The sequence below is a fragment of the Myxocyprinus asiaticus genome, chromosome 46 (genome assembly GCF_019703515.2).
Source record: "Myxocyprinus asiaticus isolate MX2 ecotype Aquarium Trade chromosome 46, UBuf_Myxa_2, whole genome shotgun sequence".
Lineage (NCBI taxonomy): Eukaryota > Metazoa > Chordata > Actinopteri > Cypriniformes > Catostomidae > Myxocyprinus > Myxocyprinus asiaticus.
Window position 1 is genome coordinate 5,734,075 of NC_059389.1, and position 27,031 is coordinate 5,761,105.

A 27,031-nucleotide genomic window follows, 5' to 3' on the forward strand; every position below is an offset into this window, starting at 1 on the left:
CCGCGCATCTTATCACGTGGCTTGTTCAGCGTGTTACTGCAGAGATGTAGTGCGTGTGGAAGCTTCACGCTATTCTCCGAGTCATCCACACACAACTTACCACACACCCCACCGAGAGCGAGAACCACACATTATAGCGACCACGAGGAGGTTACCCCATGTGACTCTACCCTCCCTAGCAACCAGGCCAATTTGGTTGCTTAGGAGACCTGGCTGGAGTCACTCAGCACACCCTGGATTCAAACTCGTGACTCCAGGTGTGGTAGTCAGCATCAATACTCGCTGAGCTACCCAGGCCTCTAAAAACAACATATTAAGTATAAAATGAGCTCTGGATGATCACAAAATAATCACAAATAACTGAAAGTTACAACAAATAAAATAACAGCAGTACATCTAAAATCGGCAAGAAGTAAAGCTAAGCAGTACACACTAATCTGCATAATTTATTCATAATGCAAAGCATTGCTGGGAACTGGAGTGCGGCTTCTTATAACAGTATTATTAGCCACAGATCGCACACCTTGCTGAATAATGCACTGACACAAACACATGAAATAAGTTATGAAAAATATTTCTTTGAAGCTATTTGAGTCTTTGAGGCTTATTTAGAGTAAAGGATAGCAGAAACAGTGCGTGTCAAATCATTAGGGCTTTTCACGTTTTCTCAAGAATAATCTGCTGGGGAAGAAATTCAGACACTGTCGATATACAGACGCAAAAAAACTCGAATAGAGTGAACATATGAGCAATTCATCTGGAAAATAACCAAACTATCTGCAAAGATCTCTGTTCTCTAAGAGGTGTGTTTATTCTTTCATTGTTTATAGATACAGTATAGGTGTTGTATTATAGGCCCTATTTAAAATATGCAATTTTATATATACTGTTACCCAGTATATTATCATGCTTGCAGTTCACATGACCAAATATTAATTGAGACACTGGTTTATTTGTATTTCTAGAAAAAAGTTGAAAGGCGATCAAAATAAAGCAATAAAATGGTGAGTAGTCACAGCCCCTACTGAGCTATACAGTATAGTGCTTTCCATTTAAAAAATCTGCTCATCATGTTTGCAGTGGTTCTAGGATGTTTTAAAGTTCTGACAATTTTCACACTGGGGGGCCCATTTTCACGATATTGCCTAGGGCCCCACAAACCCTTGGGCCGGCCCTGCATATAGCACACTGGATTCTCCTCAGTACTTCTTAGTGCACATACATCTGCACTTTTGTTAAGTACAATTGAGTAAAGAAGAATGACTTTAATTTAACAGGCTCCAAGTTCACCAGAGGTAACACTAATCACCCTAATAGTGACTTCACACAAATCACAACTATCAACCAGCTACAACAAAACAACAATAGTCATAAGAATTAAAACTACATTAGTTTTCTTATAACAGTTATTATATTTCTCCATTAAAGTTCTCTTGTCTTGACCAAACATACATAATTAATTCTGAGTTAGTAGTACTCAAAGCCAAAGTTTAATGAACGCACATATTTGAGTTATGTGACACTTCAAGTACTGTTTAAAACTAGTAAGAGTAGTAAAAAATTAAGCTTAAGCTGAGTCAACAATTTTTTTTTAACTTTAAGATAACTTAGTATTTACAGTGGTGGATGTGGCCTAAATTTTAAAATTACATTCTTAAAAACCACAAAGTAATATTAATCTTTGCTGGCTTGTTAATTTCTAAAAACACAATTAAAATAAACGCAAAATTAAAATAATTAAAATATCTATGCTGTCATATGCGGTGGAAACCTAAGGTATTATAATTGCATAAAGAGACAAACGCATCATGCTCATGTCACTGTTTAATACAAATTATTTACAGTAAAAGCATAGTTAAGAAAAGAATGACATTTATTTATTCTACTGTATTGTTCATTCAGACGCTCAGGAATTGCATACAGACTTCACATACAGAACATGAATGTAGCCAAAACACTGCAGGACAGCACAGCCCAGTTAGTCTTTAAAGGCAAACAGAATTTTAATGACGTTTAGATTAATATATCAGATGATGTTAATGCTTGGCCATCAGATGTAAAAGTCAGATATTAAAGAAACAAACAGTAATAAGGTGAAACTCATGAAAACATGTCCAATTTATTTATTACCCCAAAATCAAGAGAGAAAAAAATGCCTACAGAAAATGAAAACATTTCCTCTCCAAATTCTCATTACATTAATGCGTCCAGATGTTTTAACCTTCGGTTGTTTTTATGATTCTCAATGGAAATTCTCATGTACAACAAATGCTACCATGAGATATATATATATATACACACACACATACACTTTTCAATTTAAATAATTTTAACAAAATTTAACTTCATGTACAGTTGTGCTCAAAAGTTTGCATATCCTGGCAGAAATTGTGAAATTTTGGCATTGATTTTGAAAATATGACTGATCATGCAAAAAAACTCTCTTTTATTTCAGGATAGTGATCATATGAAGCCATTTATTATCACATAGTTGTTTCAAGGAGCACAATACGACGATACTTGAACAAAAATGAGCTGCATGGTCGAGCTGCCAGAAAGAAGCCTTTACTGCGCCAGTGCCACAAAAAAGCCCGGTTACAATATGCCCGACAACACCTTGACACGCCTCACTGCTTCTGGCACACTGTAATTTGGAGTGACGAGACCAAAATAGAGCTTTATGGTCACAACCATAAGCACTATGTTTGGAGAGGGATCAACAAGTATTGTGCTCCTTGAAACAACCACACCGTCTTTTTCCAGAGCAGCCTGTATTTCTCCTGAGGTTACCTGTGGGTTTTTCTTTGTATCCCAAACAATTCTTCTGGTAGTTGTGGCTGAAATCTTTCTTGGTCTACCTGACCTTGGCTTGGTATCAAGAGATCCATGAATTTTCCACTTCTTAATAAGTGATTGAACAGTACTGACTAGCATTTTCAAGGCTTTGGATATCTTTTTATATCATTTTCCATCTTTATAAAGTTCCATTACCTTGTTACGCAGGTCTTTTGACAGTTCTTTTCTGCTCCCCATGGCTCAGTATCTACCCTGCTCAGTGCATCCATGTGAGAGCTAACAAACTCATTGACTATTTATACACAGACACTAATTGCAATTTAAAAAGCCACAGGTGTGGGAAATTAACCTTTAATTGCCATTTAAACCTGTGCGTCACATTGTGTGTCTATAACAAGGCCAAACATTCAATGGTATGTAAACTTTTGATCAGGGCCATTTGGGTGATTTCTGTTACCATTATGATTTAAAAAGGAGCCAAACAACTATGTGATAATAAATGGCTTCATATGATCACTATCCTTAAATAAAAGACAGTTTTTTTTTTTTTGCATGATCAGTCATATTTTCAAAATCAATGCCAAAATTTCACAATTTCTGCCAGGGTATGCAAACTTTTGAGCACAACTGTACTTGGTTCTGGACAGGTTTCATGAGATTCACCTAATAACTCAATTTAATTATCATCATCAATGTAACTCATACTCTCAAAAACAGCAGACATTAAAGGGACGCTAATAATAAATAAACTGATATTTAACTGGATTGGATCAAACAAATAGTGCTTTGCTGTCGTGACAGCAAGATGTGGACACTCATGCAGAACAGTGTGCTGGGAGATGCTGGACGTTTTTTGTATGTGTGGACACTGTTAAAATCAGCACCATGAGAGAAGAACGAAGCCTGTTTTGAGATCAGAGCCCTGGTCGACAGTGAATTCATCATGCAGTATTTGAGCCCAACACTAGATGCGTTCACATGGACAGAAAGTTTCTTGACACATGTTGCAGGCGCTGCAATATGAAATGTCTAAATTAAACTAACTAAAGCTCTGACTCCACAAATTGACTTTAGGGTTTCCATTATGCCAATATGTGGAGAGAATGATTCGAAAAGTAACGCTGGACATTTAAGTGCAAGAACGACATCCTTCTGGAGTGGAAGATTGGGCAAACAAGAGGTACAGCTTTAAGAGTTCATCCACCTACTGAAGGCCACTAGGTGGCGCTTTGCTGATCAGAGGTCCACGTCGTGTCTTTGTGGCATCTTTGTGGCTATAAGTCTAATTTTTCTACTGTTGCAAAGAGCGAGCCACATACTTCAGGATGCCTCCGTTTCTGAAAAACACCATATCTAGCTCGTTCTCGAGTAAAGCCACCACGCTGAAACTCTTCCCTGTGCTCGTCTGGAAACAAGAGGAGATGAGAACACAAGCCGTCACACCACAAAGTAGTAAAGCTGTCTAAACTATGCTTTCCAAAAATAATACATTAACTTTAGAGATTATTTCATTTGAAAAAGTACAAAAATAAATAAAATAGGTATTTACAGACAAATTTACACTTGAGACTAGCACAATCAAGTCTGAGTCAGTCATATTTGATAAGTAGCAGTATATTTTTCTAGAGACAGGTCTGTACCTCTACTGTAAGCTGTTGTCTGGGTGTGAGCTCCTGTGGGAAGTTGATGGTGAATCGCTCTTTTCCACACAGCTCCAGTGAGTCTGCGTTCTGTCCTGGCAGGAACTGCAGTGGAGCGATGCCCATCCCCACTAAATGGTTCTTATGAATCTTCTCAAAGCTCTCCGCTATCACAGCACGCACCCCCTGAAACGGGCACACACAAACACATAGGAGTTTAGTGATAAATGTTTCTGAGATGTAAGTATTTTATCTGTAATGCAAACAGCAGAAAGAAATGCCAGTGATGGCAAGGTAGCAAAAGAACAGTGTTAAAGTTTGAGGTAAAATGACTGTTTAAAAGTTGTAAACCCAAATACAGATATACATATATAGAGAGAGAGATAATTGAAAGTAATATGTAATATAAGTGTGTTTATTCAACTTCGAGCACTTTTATGGCTAATTTATACTTACTGGGAGAACAGACTTCGCTTAGTTCGCCTACAAATGACGACGAAATGCAGTGACGTTTATGTTCTGCCAATGTGTTCGTTTGGTGAGATTTCTCCTGTTCACGCACATCTCTGAAATTCTTGAACTAGGAGATCTCGGCTGGTCAAAGAGTGTTGATAATTGGTTAAAACTAATAGTGGGTGTGGTTTGGACGTGACGATTTTTTTATTTACAATCGCGCATGCCAGCTGAGGAGTTACCTAGGTTACTGTTGTTAAAATGGATAACTTTGAAGCCAGTCTCTTAGAGATTGCGCGAAAGTATACTTTTTTACATGATTTGCAACACAAACTCTACAAAGACAGCGCAGCCACCACAAATGAGTGGAGAGAGACTGGAGTTTTTAAAAGTGGAATGGGCCGTGACAAGTTTAACTAAGCAAAGAAGCGACACAGCGCTAAAAGTGGCGGTTCACAGAGAGAAAAATCTGCATTATTGGCTTTACTTGTGGCTGGAATAGTACGTTAAACACCGTGACATCACCCTAAATTAACTCATTTTAAAACGCCGCCGCGCTCAATTATAAATACCAGCTTCGTTCGCCAAGGGTGTGTTTGTTCGCCCAAGAGAAAAAAAGATCGTCTTTTTCCAAAGTATAAACCAGGCTTTAGCAGTGTTAAAGCATTCTTCACAATCTCACAATTTTTTTTTTACATCTGTCTGCTAACAATGTAAAGTCATGAAAATTCCCACCACAGTGTCATAGATCCAGCACATCTCAAATTCTGTACTGTGTTCAATAAAATTGACATTGATGGAAATGACATTTTTTAATGTTTAAAAAAAAAAAAATGTCTGACTCCTTTGTCTTGTTAAGGCTAATTTCATTGCTAGCGTATGACGTATCCTAAATACACAAAAGAACAGGATTTTCATATTTTCACGTAATTTGGCAAAATGACGGCTTGATTGGCAATGACGCAGAATAAAAATACTCTGCTCACTAGTGATATATATATTGTTTTAATATAACGTCTCATATTTCATCTCAAGCATGATCTTCACTGACAATTTTGTCGACTTGGTTAAGTACACTAACTTCTGAAATGTTTTTAAAAATTAGGCACAAAATTGTTTAGTGTGGTGGAAACTACACAACTGTGGGATTGTAATTTTTTTTTTTTATTGATAGAAATCATTTTCAAATATATAAATATTGACAAGGTTAGTTTATTTCACTCTTTGTTTAGATTGTCATAGTTTTAAACGTGTAAAAATTAGAACTTTTATAATGGATTTATAGTTTAATATTGAAAGTCAGGCTCTGGGACAAGACTAAAACAGTCAAATCTATAAATAAAAGGCATTTGAAAAGTAGCAAAAATAAATTATGAAGGCCTGGCAAAAAGCTTCCAATTCAGTTTTTTTTTTCCCTCCCATTTTCTCCTCAATTTGGAATGCCCAATTCCCAATGCGCTCTAAGTCCTCATGGCTCAATCTGGATGGCGGTGGACGAATCTCAGTTGCCTCCGCATCTGAGACGTCAATCCGCGCATCTTATCACGTGGCTTGTTGAGCGCGTTACTGCGGAGACCTAGCACGTATGGAGGCTTCACGCTATCCTCCGTGGCATTCACGCTCAACTCACCACGTGCCCTACCGAGAGCGAGAACCACATTATAGTGACCACGCGGAGGTTAACCCAATGTGACTCTACCCACCCTAGCAACCGGGCCAATTGGTTGCATAGGAAGCCTGACTGGAGTCTCTTAGCACGCCCTAGATTCGAACTTGTGACTCCAGGTGTGGTAGTCAGCGTCTTTACTTGCTGAACAACCCAGGCCCCCCCCCAGTTCAGTTTCAATGTGTTCATATAACAATGACATTTGTTTGTTTTAACAAAAATCAACCTCTGGGACATGCCTGAAGATGAAGAAACACTCATAAATGGATGTACAATTGAAAAATAGGCCTACTTTTTAAAAAGATATAAAGTTTATGAAGACCAAAATAGATTCGACTGTGACTGAAATTATCTACAAAAAAAGTTTTGAATGGAGTCTGTATGTTAAGCTGTTCGGGCTGAATTAATTGCAAAATGTGTGACAAGAAAGTTAAGTTCCCTGTCAAGAAGGGATTTCAGTATAGTGCTTCCTGGCAAACACTGTAATAAAGATCACCAGACAGAGGAGTCTGGGTCTAGTACCAGTAAACTGGGTCCTTTAGCAGCCCAGTCCCGTGAGCTGCCTGAGCCGTACTCCTTTCCTGCCAGGATGATGAGAGGAACTCCATCTCTCTGATAGCGCTCAGCAGCATCAAACACATCCAGCTGTGACGGAAACACACACATCAAAACACAAAGCCAATACAATACCTCAGAGCTCACAGCCAGAACGGATCATGTTTGGACCGGTTCAGTCTGGTCACTTACCATCTGTCCTGATGGAATGTGCAGTGTTTTGGGTCCGGTCTTTCCGATGAGGCGGTTCTGGAGCTTTATGCTGGCAAATGTTCCTCGAGTCATCACCGCATCGTTTCCTCTCCGCGCGCCATAAGAGTTAAACTCACGAGGGGTCAAACTGCGACAAACATTTCAAGAAAAGAACTTAACAGGCTGAAGATAAATAGTGCTAAAAGTAATGATTTCAGATTCACAGATGAATCAGTCTTACAAATATGTTCTATTGACTATATTGAACTGATTCCCAAAGTATTTGCTATTAACTCAACTTAGAGAACTTTTAAAACAAACTATTTAACTTAATTAAAAAAACATGGTGATGACCTTAATCTCACAACAAAAATGTAAATGCCATACATGGACTTTTGTATACACTTATGAGGGATGAATCAGTTTATTTTAAACAGTTCATTCAAATGAACTGTGTAAACAATATGGGGATGCACTATATATCGGTGGCCGATATATAACAGTGTAACAAATTGTTTTATTTTTTTTGTTCCTGGGCAATAAGTGTTATTTCCTAATTGCTTATGCCTCAAAAGTATAGAAAATGGCTGTTATTATTCCCCACAAACTTTGCTTTTGTGACCAGGACAGTGATATTTTGAAATGTACCTATTTCCAATGAGAAAACAGGTGAATTTGTGTCTTTTCATTTACATAAAGTCAAAAAAACAACAACATATGAATCCAAAATCCAAATCATGTATTTATAAAAAAAAGTAATATTCAAAGGCGTGCTGGTCCATAATGGTAACAAGTACCCGTCTCTTCCCCTGGCTCACTCGGTGCACCTCAAAGAGGATTACAAAAGCATCAAGACCTTGCTGGATGCCTTGAAGTATGATGAGTACGGCTGGGAGGTCATAGGAGACTTCAAAATGGTGGCATTCCTGATGGGTCTCCAAGGAGGTTTTACCAAGTTTCCCTGCTATCTTTGCCTTTGGGACAGCAGGGACACCGAGGCGCACTACCACAGGCGGGACTGGCCACAGCGGACCGAGTTCTCTGTGGGGAGGAACAACGTCAAGTGGGAGCCGCTGGTGGACCCCCGGAAGGTGCTGATGCCACCACTGCACATCAAATTGGGCCTTATGAAACAATTTGTCAGAGCTCTAGGTAAGGAGTCGGCAGCCTTCAAGTACCTTCAAGACTTCTTCCCTAAGCTGTCTGAGGCAAAGGTCAAAGCCGTTGTCTTCGTCGGACCACAGATAAAGAAGGATTTTGGATTCATATGTTGTGTTTTTCTGACTTTATGTGAACGAAAAGACACAAATTCGCCCGTTTTCTCATTAGAAATAGGTACATTTCAAAATATCACTGTTCTGGTCATAAAAGAAAAGTTTGTGGGGAATAATAGCCATTTTCTATACTTTTGAGGCATAAGCAATTAGGAAATAACACTTACTACCCAGGAACAAAAATTGTGTTACATAGTGTAATTGGCCGATAACCGGGAAAGACAGTGTGCGTGTCTTTGTGAGGGAAAGACAAGCTCTGTTTGGATTATTTCAACCTTGTTACGTTGTCGGGATCATCTGCTTTAAGTAACGACATGCCATTTCCCATATTCTGTTTGTTTCATGATGCAATAAACGAAAACACGACTAAAACGCATGTTACTTAGGGGCGATAATTTTCGCATATTACTTCACGAAACATAAACAGACTGTGGGAAATAGTACATCATTACTTACAGCACTGCGATTAAAAGAAAACCAAACACAACCTAAAACGGAACATTTATCTTGAAATAATTGTCACAGAGTGACTCGAGATGGCTAAAAACACTATTTACTGAAACAAATATGCTTGTTGTATTTTACAAGTTGAGACTTTTCTAACGTTGACTCATGACTATTCGATCTGAATGATGTTTTTGACTATTCCCATTATGATTGGTGCGTTCACATTTCATAAGTTTTACAGTGAAACTGTAACAGATGAGCATTGTAACAAGCATCTGTAAATGAGCACATAAGCTCAATGCAAGCACATACATACACAAACCACCACTGTACAAGTCTGACAGCTAGAATACATATTACACCATGTAAACAGAGATTAGGGTTTGTATTGTGTTTTTTTTTTTTTTTTTTGTTTAATGTTCGTTACATGCTATTTATCGCCTCATTTTGGTTTAGTGCATTATTACAGCTGTTTGAAGTTCATTATACTCTCTCTGTTAGCGAGTCATCGGGATTACCGTAAACACTCATATAAATGGGCACCATACAATTTATGCAAGTGTATTGTCATTTATTTCTCATTCAAATCAGCATACATCTGTAATAGAGGCACATTTCTGGTTCATGTTAAATCTACCAAACCTAAAATAGCAGCAGGTCCAAATTCCAAGCTTTTAAATTACACATTTTTCAAATGAGAAGCTTTTAATGAATTAGCTAGCATTTCCAGGTTAAAGGATTAAAAATTAAAAAAAAAAAATTTTAAATATCGGTATCTGTATTGGCCACAATGAGCTGTGAATTATCGGTTAATTAGTATCGGCCAAGAAACTCCATATCGGTGCATCCCTACAAACAATGATTTGCTAAAATGAATCTGACTTCCCAAGGCCACTAAAGATTATAACCCAAAGAATAAATAGTGATAGATTGATATGTCGTCCAAGCCGATTAATCGGCCGATATTTGGCCATTTTGCAATTATTGGCATCGGCCGATAATCTGAAAGGGCTTCACTCCAAAATATTAGACACATGAAATTCAAGAAAATCGCAACAGAAATATCTCACTAATATATAGTCAAATTATATATATAATGTTTTAAGAGTGGTAATAATTATCGGTAACTGATAACCGTGTTCGCTTGGCTGATTAACAGAAGTGTTAACTTGTGTTAAAATGTTACCATTTCATTTGTCAATGGATAGTCAACACTTTATGCTTTCAAGGTTTTTTCTTACCAAGTTTATGCAAATCTGAGTAAATATTGCATAAGTGTTTGGTTCACTTTAGAAATTTCATGCACATCTGATTTGCTGTTGTTAAATTGTATTATGTTTATCGGCATTTATATTGGCAATCCTGATCTCTAGATATCGGTATCTGCATCATCCAATGATAAACCCATTGCGGTTGACTACTAATAAATAATAAAGTAGGATTGGAATAACAAAAACAGTGACTCCAAAGCATCTCACCGTTTGTTCTGCAGATATCTGGCAGCAGGACTGACTCTAGCAATACTACCAGCTGGAGAGATGTGATCAGTCGTAACTTTATCACCCAGAAAGAGCAGAGCGTGAGCACTGTCAATGGACTGAGGGGAACACACCTCATTAGACTGAACGAGAGAGGAACAAGAGGGGTGTTAATACTGAAGTGAAAAACTGTTAACGTGTGATGTTTGGAAGAGAAATCTGGATCTGAATGACACTCACCAGTTTACTGAAGAAGGGCGGACAGTGAATGTAGGTGGATTTGGGATCCCATGGGAAGAGGGCAGATTCGGCAGAGTCTAAAACGTTCCAGAACATATTTCCTTTCTGCACATAAAAAACACAGTATTCAACAAAACAGACAGAATAAGCTGCAGACTACTGAAGGAATAATGTGTTTCTTCTCACCCCCATCTTGCTCCTCAGCTCTTTGAACATGGAGGCAATGACAATGTTCTCTTCTGTGTGGTGCACCTCTTCTTTAGATGGCCAGATATCCCTCAAATACACGTCCTTCCCTTCAGAGTTCACACCCAGCGGTTCCATCTCCAGGTCAATGCTGATGGTGCCTGCGATTGCATACGCCACCACCAGTGGGGGTGAGGCCAAATAATTAGCCCGAACGCAGTCGCACAGGCGTCCTTCTAAATGCCTGTTCCCAGACAGCACGCCACATGCCACCAAATCACCCTGCACACGACCAGACAGTTAAGGTTAACAGAAGATCAGAAAGAAAGAACAAGATAGAGAGATACAAGAGCTCTGCTTCACCTGTTTAATGGCGTCCACCACACTCTCAGGTAAAGGCGCTGTGTTTCCCACACAAGTGGCACATCCATAACCAACCACCTCAAACCTGTTACACATACACAATCAAAAATCATATTGAGGTTGTTTTCCAAACCACTGGGAAAGTGTGCAACTGGGTTAATATAGTTTTGAAAATGTCTCCAGTTTTTATACTTATTTGATTTTCTTAGCTTTATTTTGTTTTGTATTTTGTAAAATCACATTTTAGTTTTTGTTCTTTCACCAATTCAATTTTATTATTGTACTTCTTTAATTTTTTTCCTCTTTTTCACCCAATTTGGAATGCCCAATTCCCAATGCGCTTTTAAGTCCTCGTGGTCGCGTAGTGATTCGCCTCAATCCGGGTGACGGAGGATGAATCCCAGTTGCCTCCGCGTCTGAGACCGTCAACCTGCGCATCTTTTCACGTGGCAAGTTGAGCATGTTGCCACGGAGACATAGCGCATGTGGAGGCTTCATGCCACCCACCGCGGCATCCGCGCTCAACTCGCCACACTAACCACATTATGGCAACCACGAGGAGGTTACCCCATGTGACTCTACCCTCCCTAGCAACCGGGCCAATTTGGTTGCTTAGGAGACCTGGCTGGAGTCACCCAGCACACCCTGGGATTCGAACTAGCGAACTCCAGGGGTGGTAGCCAGCGTCTTTTACCACTGAGCTACCCAGGCCCTCTATTATTGTATTTGATCAAATGAAATTATTTTTATTGTATATATACAGAGGCAAGAAAAGGTATGTGAACCCTTTGGAATTAGCTGGTTTTCTGCATTAATGGGACATAAAATGTGATCTCATCTTCATCAAATTCACAAGAGTAGACAAACAACAATGTGCTTAAGCTAATAACAAACAAGCAATTATAATCTTTCATGTCTTTACTGAACACATTTTATGACCCATTAATTCAGAAAAACAGCTAATTCCAAAGGATTCACATACTTTTTCTTGCCACTGTAACAAATATGTTATTTTTTATATTTTTATTCTATTGTTATTTTTCTATTTATAATTATTTTTACTGTTTTCTAAGCTATTTAGTTTTTTTCATTTTAGTTTAGTTCTTTTGCAAACTTACACTTTCCTTTTTATTTATATATTTTCACTATTATATTAAATATATATATATATATATATATATATATATATATATATATATATATATATATATATAATTTTATTAAATATATAATTCAAAATATATATTACATTTTTTAAATATATTTGTTTATTCAACTTGTTTTATTGTTTTTCTTTGCTTTTTAAAATTTTCATTTTCAGTTTGTAGTTTCACATTTGTATTTATTTTTGTTATTATTTAAGTTTCATATTTATTATATTACAATCAGGGCTGTCAATCGATTACATTTTTTAATCGAATTAAATACATGATGTGCCGATCAATTAATAGAATTAATCACAATTAATCTTATATAATCAATAATTGAGAAAGGCCCAGAAATAAGGATAATGTAATATATAATAATGAAAATAATTCTAAATGTAATATAAAATAAATATTATAATTCAGTTCAAATACATTACATCATTTACAAATATTGTGGCAGCAGACAAATAAAGCATTTAGGCAATACCAAAAAGTGGCTTTATAAGTCAAAATATTGTTTGTTTTATTTTCATATCATCATCACAACCCTATTATTGGCCTTCTCTCTGCGCTATTTTTAATCGTAGGTCTGTTCTCATGCGTCAGACGGACACTTTTGGAGCATCTCACTTTGGTTGCGTCACATTCATATAATTAAATCACACTAAATTAATGTGTTAAATCGACAGCCCTAATTTTTATACACTAGTATCTATACACTGTATATGTACCCGAGTTTCTTGAGGAAGGGCAAGACTCCACTGGTGTTCAGGTAATGTGTAACAGTTCCACTGCCGGGCACCAGACTGGTTCTGATATACGGTTTTACCGACAGTCCAGCCTCAACGGCTTTCTTCGCCAACAGACCTGAACCAAACAAACACACACTTTTTTCTTTAGATACACCATACAGTGCGACAACAGCTCAGATCAGATCTGAAGGTGCATTGATGTCTGACCTGCAGCCAGCATGACAGATGGGTTGCAGTTATTGGTGCAGCTGATGATGGCTGCAATGACGACAGACCCGTGTGCCAGGCTGTACTCCGCCCCCTCATGCAGGAAAGGGATCAGAGTTCCCTGCTTCTCTTTGGACACATGGAAGCCCTTAAATCCCACCTGCACACAGACATACAGCACAACATATTGACCAGACAGCTCAGACAGACAAGTGACACATTCTTCCAGAAAGATAGCAGGTGTGTACCTTCTCATTCAAGCAGTTAATAAAGTCTTCCTTCATGCAAGTTATGGCCACTCTGTCCTGCGGCCGTTTGGGTCCACTGATGTGAGGCACAATGGAGCTTAAATTCATCTCAATTACCTATGAGACCATCAAGGAAACATCAGTTCATTTAACAAGAACCTAACAACTTTAAAAATGGATGTATTTGGCCTGGGCGATATGACGATATAAATCGTGATGACGTTACAAAGTGCCAATCAATAGAGATTGTTTTTACCTTAAAGTGCTATGGAGGATATCAAATAGACAGACCGACATTCTAACCACCACTGACGAGGAAAACAGCTACAACATGGTGTCATGTACCAAAATATGGGGGTTTTAAACTACATATCACCCTTACTAAAATTATGTTCAATGATGTCTGATATTAGAGAAAAGCCATGTGTGCCTACAGATATTCATATATTCTCTATAGAGATGATTGCTATTGTGATATAAAATTATATCATGATATAAGATTTTGGTCTTATCGCCAACCACTAGGATGCATCACTGAAAACAGGACTTTTCTTGCTCTTTTGAAATAAGATTTTGATGTACTATATGGACATTAAAAACTCAAAGCCACTAAAAGTGTTTGATATGAGCTGTGAATACATGGTGTAACATAACCAATCAGCTCACATGCCAAAAAGAGACCGAACCGCACCTCTGTATACTGCGGCTCTTCTGATTGGTCGTCGTAGCTTCTGAAGAGTTTCACAGCCTTCAGGTAGTCTTCTAAAACCACAAGCTTCTCTTTACTGCAGACTGTCAAACAAACAAAATATTGATAAGTTTTTACATATACCTTTATTAATACTTCCAAGTTTTAAATGCAGTGTACACCGGATGGTCCGTACTGGTGTGTTTGAAGTGCTCCAGGGTGATGTCATCCACAGGAAAGAAGCTGATGGTGGCGTTATACTCCGGACACATGTTAGCAATGGTGGTCCGATCAGGAGCCGAGAGCTGTGACACACCGGGTCCGAAAAACTCCACAAACTTCCCGCTGATTCCAGCTTGACGCAGGTACTGAGCCACAAATTGAACAAAGTCTGTAAACTAAACATCTACAACCATAACTCTGCAGATGTTTAATTAGTTTGGCTTCATAACAGCAGATAATTAAAAAATGAAAATGTGAATTGGCAGTTGTTTTCTTATGGACCAAATTTTTAAAGGGATTATTCACCCCAAAATTAAAATTCTCTAAACATTTACTCACCCTCATGCCATCCCAGATGTGTATGACTTTCTTTCTTCTGCTAAACACAAATATTTTTAGAAGAATATCTCAGCTCTGTAGATCCATACAATGCAAGTGAATGGTGGCCAGAACTTTGAAGCTCCAAAAATCACATAAAGGAAAAATAAAAGTAGGGATGTCCCGATACTAGTATCGGTATGGGGTCCGATACTAGTATCGGTATGGGGTCCGATACTGCGCTCATGTACTGGTACTCGTAAAAATGCTCTAATACCAAAAAACGATACCATCTGACATACAAATGTCATTACGTTAACATTTAGCACACAGATTTAAATCATGACATGTGAGATTATTTTACCGCAAAAGCTGCAATTTAATTATATAAATATTTAGTTTGCATGAGCGGCGCGTTGCAAATGTGAGCTCTTGTGAACGTTTGGAGATGGTGCTTGTGCGATGGCAGCTGCATGTACCTTTTAATCCTCCTGGGCTCATACAGGGAACACAGTCATGTGCATTACATGCTCTGTTCGTAGAAGATGACAGAGAACAGAGTGCAAATTCACTTTGTTGCACGAGGCACAAACGAAGTACATATTATTTAATTAAATAGCAGCCTGGCTTTTCCAGAATGGGAAGCTCGGCACAACGTCAGAGCTACTTGGTCATAACAACACAAACACTTCACAATAAAACTCTGCCAAAATAAAAGCTCAATTTAAATTAAAAAAGTATGACAGAAATGTAATATTCACTGTTATACTACAACTAATAATAATAAAAATAAATCAATAGTAATTTTATTATATTTATTATACTTATATCTGTGATGCTCTGTAGTGTAGCACTTTATTTGATCAAATATAACTCCAATGTATTTTAGAGGTTCTGAATAAAAGCACTTCATTTGATAAAAATAATACAATATCATGTTGAAAATTGTTATATTTTAATTTAAAGTTTTAATGAATTTATTTATTTAAACACCATTTTGATGATAAAATAGAAATAAACTGTTGATTTCTTTCAGAAAAAAAAAAAAAAAAAAAAAAACAGGTATCGGATTAGGTATCGGCGATGCAATCACTTTGGGTGAGAAACAGATCAATATTTCAATCCTGTTTTACTATAAATCTCCACTTTCACTTTCAGAATGTGAAAGAATGTAAAAGTGAAAGTGGAGATTTATGGTAAAACAAGACAACCCTCTGTGGTCATGTTGGAGAAAGAATCGCCACTGGCTAGTAGATTTTTTTGACAACATGTAAGCATAATACAACTGAAAAAGATATTAAGCAAACCGAGAAAGGGGGCCCTCTTCATATACACCAATCAGCCACAACATTAAAACCACCTGCCTAATATTGTGTAGGTCCCCCTCGTGCTACCAAAACAGCACCAACCTGCATCACAGAATAGCATACTGAGATGATATTCTTCTCACCACAATTGTACAGAGTGGTTATCTGAGTTACCGTAGACTTTGTCAGTTTGAACCAGTCTTGTCATTCTCTGTTGATCTCTCTCATCAACAAGGCATTTCCGTCCACAGAACTGATGCTCACTGGATGTTTTTTGTTTGTGGCACCATTCTGAGTAAATTCTAGAGACTGTTGTGTGTGAAAATCCCAGGAGATCAGCAGTTACAGAAATACTCAAACCAGCCCGTCTAGCACCAACAAACATGCCACGGTCCAAATCACTGAGATCACATTTTTCCCCATTCTGATGGTTGATATGAACATTAACTGAAGCTCCTGACCCATATCTGCATGATTTTATGCACTGCTGCCACACGATTGGCTGATTAGATAAATCACATGTTGGTGCCAGATGGGCTGGTTTGAGTATTTCTGTAACTGCTGATCTTATGGGATTTCACACACAACAGTCTCATGTTGGCACTGTTTTGGCGGCACGAGGGGGACCAACACAATATTAGGCAGGTGGTTTTAATGTTGTGGCTGATCTGTGTATATGACTTCACACAATATAGTATATTGTACATTTTATTTTTATATTTTGCCTCATAATTTAAATTACATGTTAGCTTTTTAAAAATGTAAAAATTTCACATTTTTTATGATGTCAAGAAATTGCATTTTTAATAATGAGAAAAGCTGTTTGAAAATTCATACACATTTTTAACAAAAAAATTCACAAGGTTGGAACCCAATAATGAATACTAGGACTGTCACAATTATTCAATTTGGCAGACGATTAATCGTCTAAACAAATAATTGCGATTATCACGATTCATTGCCTGATTTAGGTCTTTCACGAATATGACAATTAGACTAATTACAAACAACAAAGTCATTTATGCAAATTTAGCTTGGGTTATATAATAAAATAAGGGTATATGATTTCCTTTTCAGGCTTCAAAAACATATGAATGTCAATCAAATATGAAAGTATTCATTTTAAAATAATTAAAATTATATTTTAATTATTAAAATATTTCTAAATAACTAAATTATACCTCCCTTATTTGTCAATTTAGTCTTGGACCATTTTTCTTTTTCTTTTTCTTTTGTTTGTTTTGTAACCCAGCCAACCTGTATAGCTATTATATTATATTATATTATGCAATAGTAAAATATTTCTGCCTTAAAATCTTCACTTTCACACATTATTTTAAGGCTCTCTGATTAACTCATAAGCCCTTATTTCTCATGAAGGAAGACTTTGATATTCTGTTTCTTGCATTTTATCATCTCTACATATAGAGTAGGAAGTCACTGCATGTCATTAACACGTCGTGAATGAACCCCCAGTGACAACGGACATTTGTCATTACACAGTCATTAAATTAAAGTGAAACTGGAGTGCTTTGCGTTCACTATTAAATGAATACGTTTATACCTCGTTTATACTTCCTCTGTAGACGGCGCGCATATCAGAGCGCTTGAGAAGCAGTTCATCTTCACGTGCTCTCAAGAGAGCTGCAGGTGACGTCCGCAGTGGGGTTTCATGAGTCGCTCGGAGTTCAACTGAATGAGACACAAATGCTTTTTCATACGTGCTCATGAGACACAGCATGCAGGGAAAAACAAGGCTGAATCCATCTTCTTAATCATCTGCTTTTTGTTCAGTAAAAGATTCTCGGTGCTTCGACACTACACAACTCAATCACTGTCGAGTGAAATGTTAATAGTTATTTGGATTTGGAAAAGTATTTGGATTGCTTTTATGCTTCCTAAATGTGATTTTTGGAGCTTTAAATGTCTGGTCACCATTCACTTGCATTGTATGGACCTACAGAGCTGAGATATTCTTCTAAAAACCTTTGTTTGTGTTCTGCAAAAGAAAGACATAAACATCTGGGATGGCATGAAGGTGAGTAAATGAAAGAATTTTCATTCTTCGGTAAACTATTAATTTAATACTTTAATGGCTTTTTTGATGTTTTGGAGCTTGACATACCCAGTCTGCATTCACTTTCATTATATGGAAAAGAGCAGCCAGTTTAGAAGCAAACCTTTTGAGCAAACTATTCATTTAAGAGCACAATATAAGACTTTAAGGGCACATAAAGCTCTTTGTACCTTTGTGATGCCCAGGACAATATCAATAGAAGTGGCAAGAGGATGGATGGAGCCAACAAGTTTACAGCCAATGACCTGTGGCAAAGTCAAAGACACTGGCTGACCTAACATGACTGCCTCTGATTCAATACCTCCAACACCTGTGAGAGAGGGAGAGAGTTAGGAATACCCATTTGTCAAACACAATGTGCCACAAATATCTCAGGTGTCCACTCACCCCAGCCCAGGATTCCAAGGCCATTGATCATGGTGGTGTGGGAATCTGTTCCCACTACACTGTCTGGATAAATAAACCCCTCCTCTTCCTGTACCACCTGACACAGGTACTCTAGATTCACCTGGTGTACAGCTCCAATATCTGGTGGAACTACGTTGACATTTTTAAAGGCTTTTGAACACCACTGGAGAGAGAATGTAAACACAAACTCAGCATTAACAGTGCCTTAAAGATAACTTTCTTTCTTAATCCTTTAAGCTCTGAGGGTGTTTTTAAAGATTTATTTTTTCTGTGGCATACCCAAAATTAAAGGCTTAAAACAAACAAAAAAAAAAAAAAAAAAAAAAAAAAGAGGGTCAAGGATTTGGTATAATTTTAAAGAATCATTTTCACATTTTTTAATGATATATATTATGAAAAATTCTGAGACACTCAGAATAAAAAACCTGAGCCAAAAATTAACTTTTTTTCTTATTTTTCTGATTTGACATTATATTTCTCAGAGTGTAAATAAGGTAGCTCCGAAAAACTTTGTTGCGTTTCCAATCATGTCACCTGTAATGGAGTAAAAGTTTGTGTTGATACAACAAAGCAATCAAAAGTTAAAGCATTACAAAAATGCCACACCAACAATCATCCATGCGATTATCTAACCAGCCAATTGTGTGGCAGCTGTGCAGTGCATAAATGCAGATACAGGTCAGGAGATTCAGTTAATGTTCATATCAACCATCAGAATGTGGGAAAATCTCAGTGATTTGGAGCGTGGCATGATTGTTGGAGCCAAACGGGCTGGTTTGAGTATTTCTGTAACTGCTGATCTCCCGTGATTTTCACGCACAACAGTCTCTAGAATTTACTCTGAATGGTGCCAAAAACAAAAAACATCCAGTGAGCGGCAGTTCTGTGGACAGAAACGCCTTTTTGATGAGAGAGGTCAACAGAGAATGACGAGACCGACAAAGTCTACGGTAACTCAGATAACCGCTCTGTACAACTGTGATGAGAAGAATATCATATGTGGGTTGGTGCAGTTTTGGTGGCACGAGGGGGACCTACACAATATTAGGCAGGTGTTTTTAATGTTGTGGCTGATCGGTGTATAACAATGACTAAAGGTATGCTCTCTCTCCAAAGCATCCAGGCATGAGTAACGAGATCTCATTTAGTTTCATTCTGTGTCATTTGAGCCATCACTGAGTCTGTGTCATGTACTTGGCGCCATCTCCTGGTGGCTATATGTAATTAGAGTGAACGATCCTCTCTGCCCATATTTGGATGACTTCCACCTCTGGTTCCAGTGATCCGAATCCTAATACGATTTGGTTTAGCGTTCCACGACACTGAAAAACATACTACATCATTTCCGATGAAGTCATCTGATCCAGGAAAGCTAACGTGTTTTTAGCCAGATAGCACATTTTGTGCTGTGTGCACATAATGCTTCATGTGGATTATCTAATGATCTATGCATCCAATTACGTTGTGTGTGGGCTCGTTTTAAAGATAATCGACGACTCTAAGTAATGATATGTGATATTTTATGTTCTTTCGTGAAGTTATAAGTGCAAACGTGGCATATAAGCAACACCTTTTTACATTTAACATGTATGTCAAACACATATACTTAGCTATTACTCCCTATATTTTTGTCTTTAGGTAAAACAAATAGGCAGGTTGTATTCTTATCTTTGAGAGCTTTCCAATGACATATGACACATTGCTAATTGACCAGGTTGATGTTTTTACTAATTACAATAATATGTGCAGTGCAGAATTATAAATAAATTACCAAACTGGAACACTTCTGATTTGTCTGCAAATTGCAAAGCACTTGTTAATTTTTGGTCATAATGCCTACATGTGTTGTAAAGTACAGCTTCTAAGCTTTAAAATGATACCTATTTTTTGTTGGTCAAGACTGTATTAATATTAAAATATTAATATTTTGATAAGTTCTTTCTTGGCGGGCCCATCCGAGCTTTAAAAGTCCTTGGTCTTGTTAGGCATGATTCATCTGTGCATGTTATTCCAAAGGGAAAAAAGCGTATATTAAAATGTAATACTCAATATTATTTAACTCGTAAATGTCACATTACAGATAATACAAGCGGTTTCATGTTGTCTGAAATAAATATTACAAAATGCCTACAAAAAGCTTAAAATTGTCTAACAAGCTTTGTAAAATCTATGAAGAATCTCACCTTGAAGAACTGCAGTCTCTCTTTGTTTCTGTTCAGCTCCAGCTCTTGATTTCTGATCATCGTTTCAGGCCTGCGAGTGTCAGATATAGTTCACGTCAGAGATGAAAGTAAACAAATTAAAGAGTGTATTTTAATGTGTGTGTGTGTGTGAGTGTGTTTGAGTTGTAGCCGTACTCTGACACAGGCTGTAAGTGGAAGGGGCACAGGAGGGGTGTGTTCTCTATCTGTACTGATGGAGTTCGGCCACTGGGAGCATCAGAGCACGAGGCTTTACTACAGCCACCCCTCTGACCCAGTCGATGACCTCCACACTGAGTGTTACTGCTGCTGCCACGGGAAGATGACCGACCGGCAGGAGATCTGTCGTCCACGGGGGTCGGAGGGGTCTGGATGGCACTGTAAAATGGGACAAAACCATTTTCAGTTGCTTGAAATTGCACAACTGGTTAACCCCGTCCACACTGAAATCTCATTGGTCCAATTATGTTCTATATAGCATTATATTAAAATACAGGTTTCACCACACTTCGACCAATGAATTTCCATGACTTTGCTGGTTATTTTTGGAATAACTGAATAAGGATTTTTTTTTAAATCATTTGACTTCAGAAAGACTTCAATTTGGGTGATTCACAAGAAAACTTTCAAGAAAATGTCTTGGTCCTATTTTACTCCAAAATCAAAAGAAATGAACAAGAAATTATATTTTGCATATAAAAAAGGAAGCCTATGTTTGGGGCCATTAAGATTTCAATTCTTGTTACCGCATAACAATCATGAGTCTCACAGAATAATTTATTAGACTTCTGAATTATACTTTTGTGTTCTTTTGAAGCTTGAAGAGGTGGTCACTATAAACTGCCATTGTATGACATCACTGAGCACAACATTTTTCACAGTTTCTCTCTTTGTGTTTAGAAAAAGAAAGAAAGTCATATAGGGTTATAACAACACAGGGGTGAGTAAACAATGACTGAATTTTCATTTTTGGGTGAACTAATCCTTTAATAAAAATTATGTGATTGTCACTTTGTGAAGCAAAACTACTTTGGTAAAAAAATTTTTTTACTTGACTGTGAAAACTTGTTGCATCATGCTAGGTTAAGACGCAGTGTCAGTCATGGAGAAAGAGTATTTACACTCAGCTAAGCACAACACATTACCACCCTAATTACAGGACACATCTTTAAACACATTTAAGTTAATGCTCTAATCATTGGGTTTTAAGACATAAATACTGTTTATATCTTTTCTCTAACCCCTGATGAGTCTCTGCATTCACTCTCACCATTTGCTGTAGTCGATCTGCAGTGAATGATCTACGATGAGGTCTGTAGGGCATTTGGGGTTCACCAGGTTTGGATCGACTCCCTGCTTAGCTAAAGCATCTCTCATGGCTGCCAGATCCACCATTGCAGGAATTCCCCTGTAAATACACACACACACACACCTTCAGAAAACACTCAACCTTACAAACAGTTCAGTTACTGTAGACAAACAGTTAAAAAACTCACGTAAAATCCTGCAGCAGAACCCTGGCAGGTAAAAACGGAACCTCGGCCTGGTTCTGCTGCGTCTGCCAGTCCAGAATATTGGTGACATCCTCAGTCTTCACGTAGAACCTGTCACACTTGCGAATCGCAGACTCAAGCAAAACCCGCATGCAGAACGGAAGTTTCTCTATAATATGAGAGACAGTTCATTTTTTTAGGTTTATATGGCTTCTTTTACAGCCTATACAAGCTTGATTAAGTGTTTTATTATCTGTTTATATCTGTCATGTGTTATACAGTGATAAAATCATTATCTGACAGTTAAAGGAGCCCCCAAAAAATGTGCAACTCACCATATCTAGCATCACTGAGCTTCTGTGGGTTGAAGTATCTCCGCTCTTCATATTTTTCACACCGTAGTGTGTCGATCAGATGCTCAAATGGATGGTCTGTACAGAACAAAAGCCTTTATTTGCTTCTTTTTTCTTTTTTTTCAAACTCATATGAATCTCATTGTGAAACACAGAGGAAAGGATTGGCTTATGTGTGTGTGAACGGCTCAATAAAACCTCATTGATCTGATTTATATTCCAGTTTGGATGTGACTGTGCACTCTGCACCTGCTACGACTGAACAAAATTAAAACTGAATTTCCTGCCTCACATGCCAGATCTAATTTTGAATTAAAACGTAACACAGCCTGTTTATCTTTACCGTTTCTCTTCTTTATGTTCACCTTATGAATATTCTGGTATTTAGCTAAACACATATTTTCCAATGAAGACCCTGTGCACAATATAAAACACTTAAAAGATAAAGTACAACAGTATATTAGCAGTATATTCAGACTGTGTGTGACTTCAGCAGTATGAGATGATACGTGCACACATACACGCTTATCACCGGCAGCCTGCAGTGCTCCTGACTCCTGCTCGGGTTAGATTAGTTTAGACTAAACAGCAGCAAATGAACAGAAACCTGCATCTGTTGTATAATGAACACAAATCCCCAGTTAAAACACAAGAATCAATCTGTGTGCTTTATTAACGACACAATGGATAAGACACTGGACGGGGAAAGTAAACAATACTCGCACTGCCAGGCAGGAGAATTTATCAGGATCAGTCCACTAATGTGAAGAAATAACACAAACACTTATTATATAATGTGGTAGGCTAAGTTAATTATACCACAAACCACTAAATCTACCCCTTACAGAAATGTTGCCATTTGTAGACAATAATTAAGTGGTTTCTCTCCCAAAAGTTCACACAATGTAGGATTTACAATATAAACTATAGATACACACACACACATATATATATATACACCAATCAGCCACAACATTAAAACCACCTGCCTAATATTGTGTAGGTCCCCCTCATGCTGCCAAAACAGCGACAACCCGCTTCTCAGAATAGCATTCTGTGATGATATTCTTCTCACCACAAAGGAGATCAGCAGGTACAGAAATACTCAAAGCAGCCAGTCTGGCACCAACAATCATGCCACACTCCAAATCACTGAGATCACATTTTATCCCCTTTCTGATGGTTCTGAGCATTAACTGAAGCTCCTGACCCATATCTGTATTATTTTATGCACTGCAGTGATGCCACACGACTGGCTGATTAGATAATTGCATGGATGATTGTTAGTGCCAGACGGGCTTGTTTGAGTATTTCTGTAACTGCTGATCTCCTGAATAGTGCTGAAATAAAAAAAACATCCAGTGAGCGGCAGTTCTGTGGACAGAAACGCCTTGTTGATGAGAGAGGTCAACAGAGAATGGCCAGACTGGTTAGAAATAACAAAGTCTGCAGTAACTCAGATAACCGCTCTGTACAATTGTGGTGAGAAGAACATCATGTCAGAATGCTATTCTGAGATGTGAGTTGGCGCTGTTTTGGCAGCATGAGGGGGACCTACACAATATTAGGCAGGTGGTTTTAATGTTGTGGCTGATCGGTGTATAGTATATATTTATGCGCCAATGTCATAAAAAAGCCCGGTTACAATATGCCCAACAACACCTTAACACGCCTCACTGCTTCTGGCACACTGTAATTTGGAGTGACGAGACCAAAATAGAGCTTTATGGTCACAACCATAAGCACTATGTTTGGAGAGGGGTCAACAAGGCCTATAGTGAAAAGAATACCATCCCCACTGTGAAGCATGGTGGTGGCTCACTGATGTTTTGGGGGTGTGAGAGCTCTAAAGTCACGGGGAATCTTGTGAAAATTGATGGCAAGATGAATGCATCGTGTTATCAGAAAATACTGGCAGACAATTTGCATTCTTCTGCACGAAAGCTGCGCATGGGACGCTTTTGGACTTTCCATCACGACAATGACCCTAAGCACAAGGCCAAGTTGACCCTCCAGTGGTTACAGCAGAAAAAGGTGAAGGTTCTGGAGTGGCCATCACAGTCTCCTAACCTTAATATCATCAAGCCACTCTGGGGAGATCTCAAATGTGCGGTTCATGCAAGACGACCAAAGACTTTGCATGACCTGGAGGCATTTTGCCAAGATGAATGGGCAGCTATACCACCTGCAAGAATTTGGGGCCTCACAGACAACTATTACAAAATGCACACTGTCATTGATGCTAAAGAGGGCAATACACAGTATTAAGAACTAAGGGTATGCAGACTTTTGAACAGGGGTCATTTAATTTTTTTCTTTGTTGCCATGTTTTGTTTTATGATTGTGCCATTCTGTTATAACCTACAGTTCAATATGAATCCCATAAGAAATAAAAGAAATGTGTTTTGCCTGCTCACTCTTGTTTTCTTTAGAAATCGTACATATATTACCAATTCTCCAAGGGTATGCAAACTTTTGAGCACAACTGTATATACACACACACACATATATATATATATAATTGTCAAGATGGAATAAACTTGCATTATTCTACTCTATTCTAGGCAAATAATGACTACGTTTTACCTTTTTAGATTTGCAGCCCTTAAAATAGTAAGGACTGTCCTCGCAAGATGTTTAAGACGTTTTGTTTTGAGTAATTGTATAATTGAGAGTAAATATTTAGAAATTTGTCCCTAACTAAATATGAGAGAAACACATTGCGGTGATACCACTGACCAGTGATATTATTTTCAGATGGTAACACCACGGTAATGTACGATAACCATATTCATATCCAATGGTACTTAAATGGCACTGCAAGGTACGTCAAACATTAAATGGTATAGCCGGTTCATGCCCCAAAAAACATGGTATTGCCATGGTACTTCTGAGTTAGTGTAAACAATATACAACAGTTGAATATTGCACCTAATAAGTTGTATCAAGTCCTAGTGAGCTGTCTGCCTAAACATCATTATAAGCATCATGGACGCGTTCAAACAGATGTTGTCGGCTCACTTGTTTTGACATCCACCGCACGCGAGCTAGTGTATTCGGTCTCGAGCTGTATGTCAGCTTTAGCTACGCTGCTAACGACAAAACCGCCTCCCTCATCCTCATATAAGTGATTCTCTGATGACTGTCTGGATGCACGAATATAAGTTAACATATGAAAGGTTGCATAAACCTGTGTCAGTGGTGTAATCAAGGCGATTGTTTTTGTCTAATAAAATTCTCTTACCGTGCTGAAGCGTACCGAGCGCCATGATGAATCCTGACATACACTCTTCTCTCTCGAACCACGACAACCGGCCAATCAGCGAGTACCTCCCTAGAGTACTGTCCAATCAGAACACAGTTTGTCCCACTGCACCGTCCAATCAGAGAACAGTTCCTCCCTAGAGAACTATCCAATCAGAGTACAGTTTCTCCCACTGCACGGTCCAATCAGCGAGTACCTCCCTAGAGTACTGTCCACTCAGAGTACAGTTTCACCCACTGCACCGTCCAATCAGCATCTGCTACAGTAATGTTTATGAATAGCTGTCAAGTGGATGTAAAAATCACGATTTCTTTGTAATTATTATATTTATTTTGATAATGAATATTAATATATATTTATATTTTAAATGTAATTCAAATATTTGGAAGGATATGTTTTATTGGCGGGAGACAAAGGTTCCCTCGCTACTACATTTAGAAATCTCTAGACTGGGATGTGTGTGTGTGTGTGTGCGTGCGTGCATGCGTGTGTTTTGTAATGCTGATTTTATCTTTAATTTCTAATGTGCATGAAAGAGGAAGCTTGCAAACGTTAAAATACTATACAAGGATTAGATTTGTTAGGAAATGAGTACATTACTTTATAACATTTTGTTCCGATGTACTTGTATTGTAAGCATTTTGTACCATGCTTATCTTTAACTTAATGCTTTAAATGTGTACTCTGTTATTATTTTCCTCATTAAAAAAGTTTTATTCCTAAAGAAATTAATTGTAATTTTGAAGCAATGTATAAACACATGAACACTCACATGAGCTGAAGACTCCAGTCATATAAGTAACCTTATAAAAGCTGTTTTATTCTACATGGAGAGGGTCCCCTCATGGGGGCTGCCATGTTAGCATCACATCACCAGCCAAATAGTACTTTCTTAATCTCAGTAACTGCCCTGTTCTTAGACACTTTTACTCATGGATTAAATTGATCATGGCTCACCATGAATAGTGAATTTCTACTATAGCATATTTTTTACTAAAAACTATTGTGTTTGATTGATGATGCATCCACACCGCTAGGTGTCAGTGTAAGTGCA

General features: G+C 37.8%; 1 protein-coding gene across 1 annotated transcript; it reads right to left on the bottom strand.

Annotated features, from left to right (window-relative positions):
* Positions 1-1,811: 1,811 nt before the first annotated feature.
* On the bottom strand, positions 1,812-26,009 carry LOC127435576 (iron-responsive element-binding protein 2-like). The gene is made up of 21 exons (XM_051689129.1): positions 25,957-26,009; positions 22,695-22,790; positions 22,363-22,528; positions 22,137-22,274; positions 21,023-21,244; positions 20,849-20,918; positions 18,645-18,828; positions 18,428-18,567; positions 14,530-14,701; positions 14,337-14,437; positions 13,646-13,762; positions 13,398-13,557; positions 13,170-13,305; positions 11,291-11,375; positions 10,928-11,209; positions 10,742-10,846; positions 10,502-10,644; positions 7,303-7,450; positions 7,078-7,200; positions 4,437-4,622; positions 1,812-4,201 (listed from the first exon to the last, which is right to left on the bottom strand). Exons 1-21 carry the CDS (start codon positions 25,994-25,996, stop codon positions 4,088-4,090), a joined length of 2,928 nt encoding a protein of 975 aa, XP_051545089.1. The 5' UTR covers positions 25,997-26,009; the 3' UTR covers positions 1,812-4,087.
* Between the last annotated feature and the right edge of the window lie 1,022 nt (positions 26,010-27,031).

What these genes read in the sequence shown, in the direction of transcription:
- LOC127435576 (XM_051689129.1), bottom strand. Translation starts at nt 25,996, where the DNA reads ATGTCAGGATTCATCATGGCGCTCGGTACGCTTCAGCACG. An exon ending in TTAACTGCTTGAATGAGAAG is followed by an intron (nt 13,558 to 13,645) that starts GTACACACCTGC and finishes GTCTGTGTGCAG; the next exon opens with GTGGGATTTAAGGGCTTCCA. An exon ending in AGCTGAGGAGCAAGATGGGG is followed by an intron (nt 10,847 to 10,927) that starts GTGAGAAGAAAC and finishes TTTTATGTGCAG; the next exon opens with AAAGGAAATATGTTCTGGAA.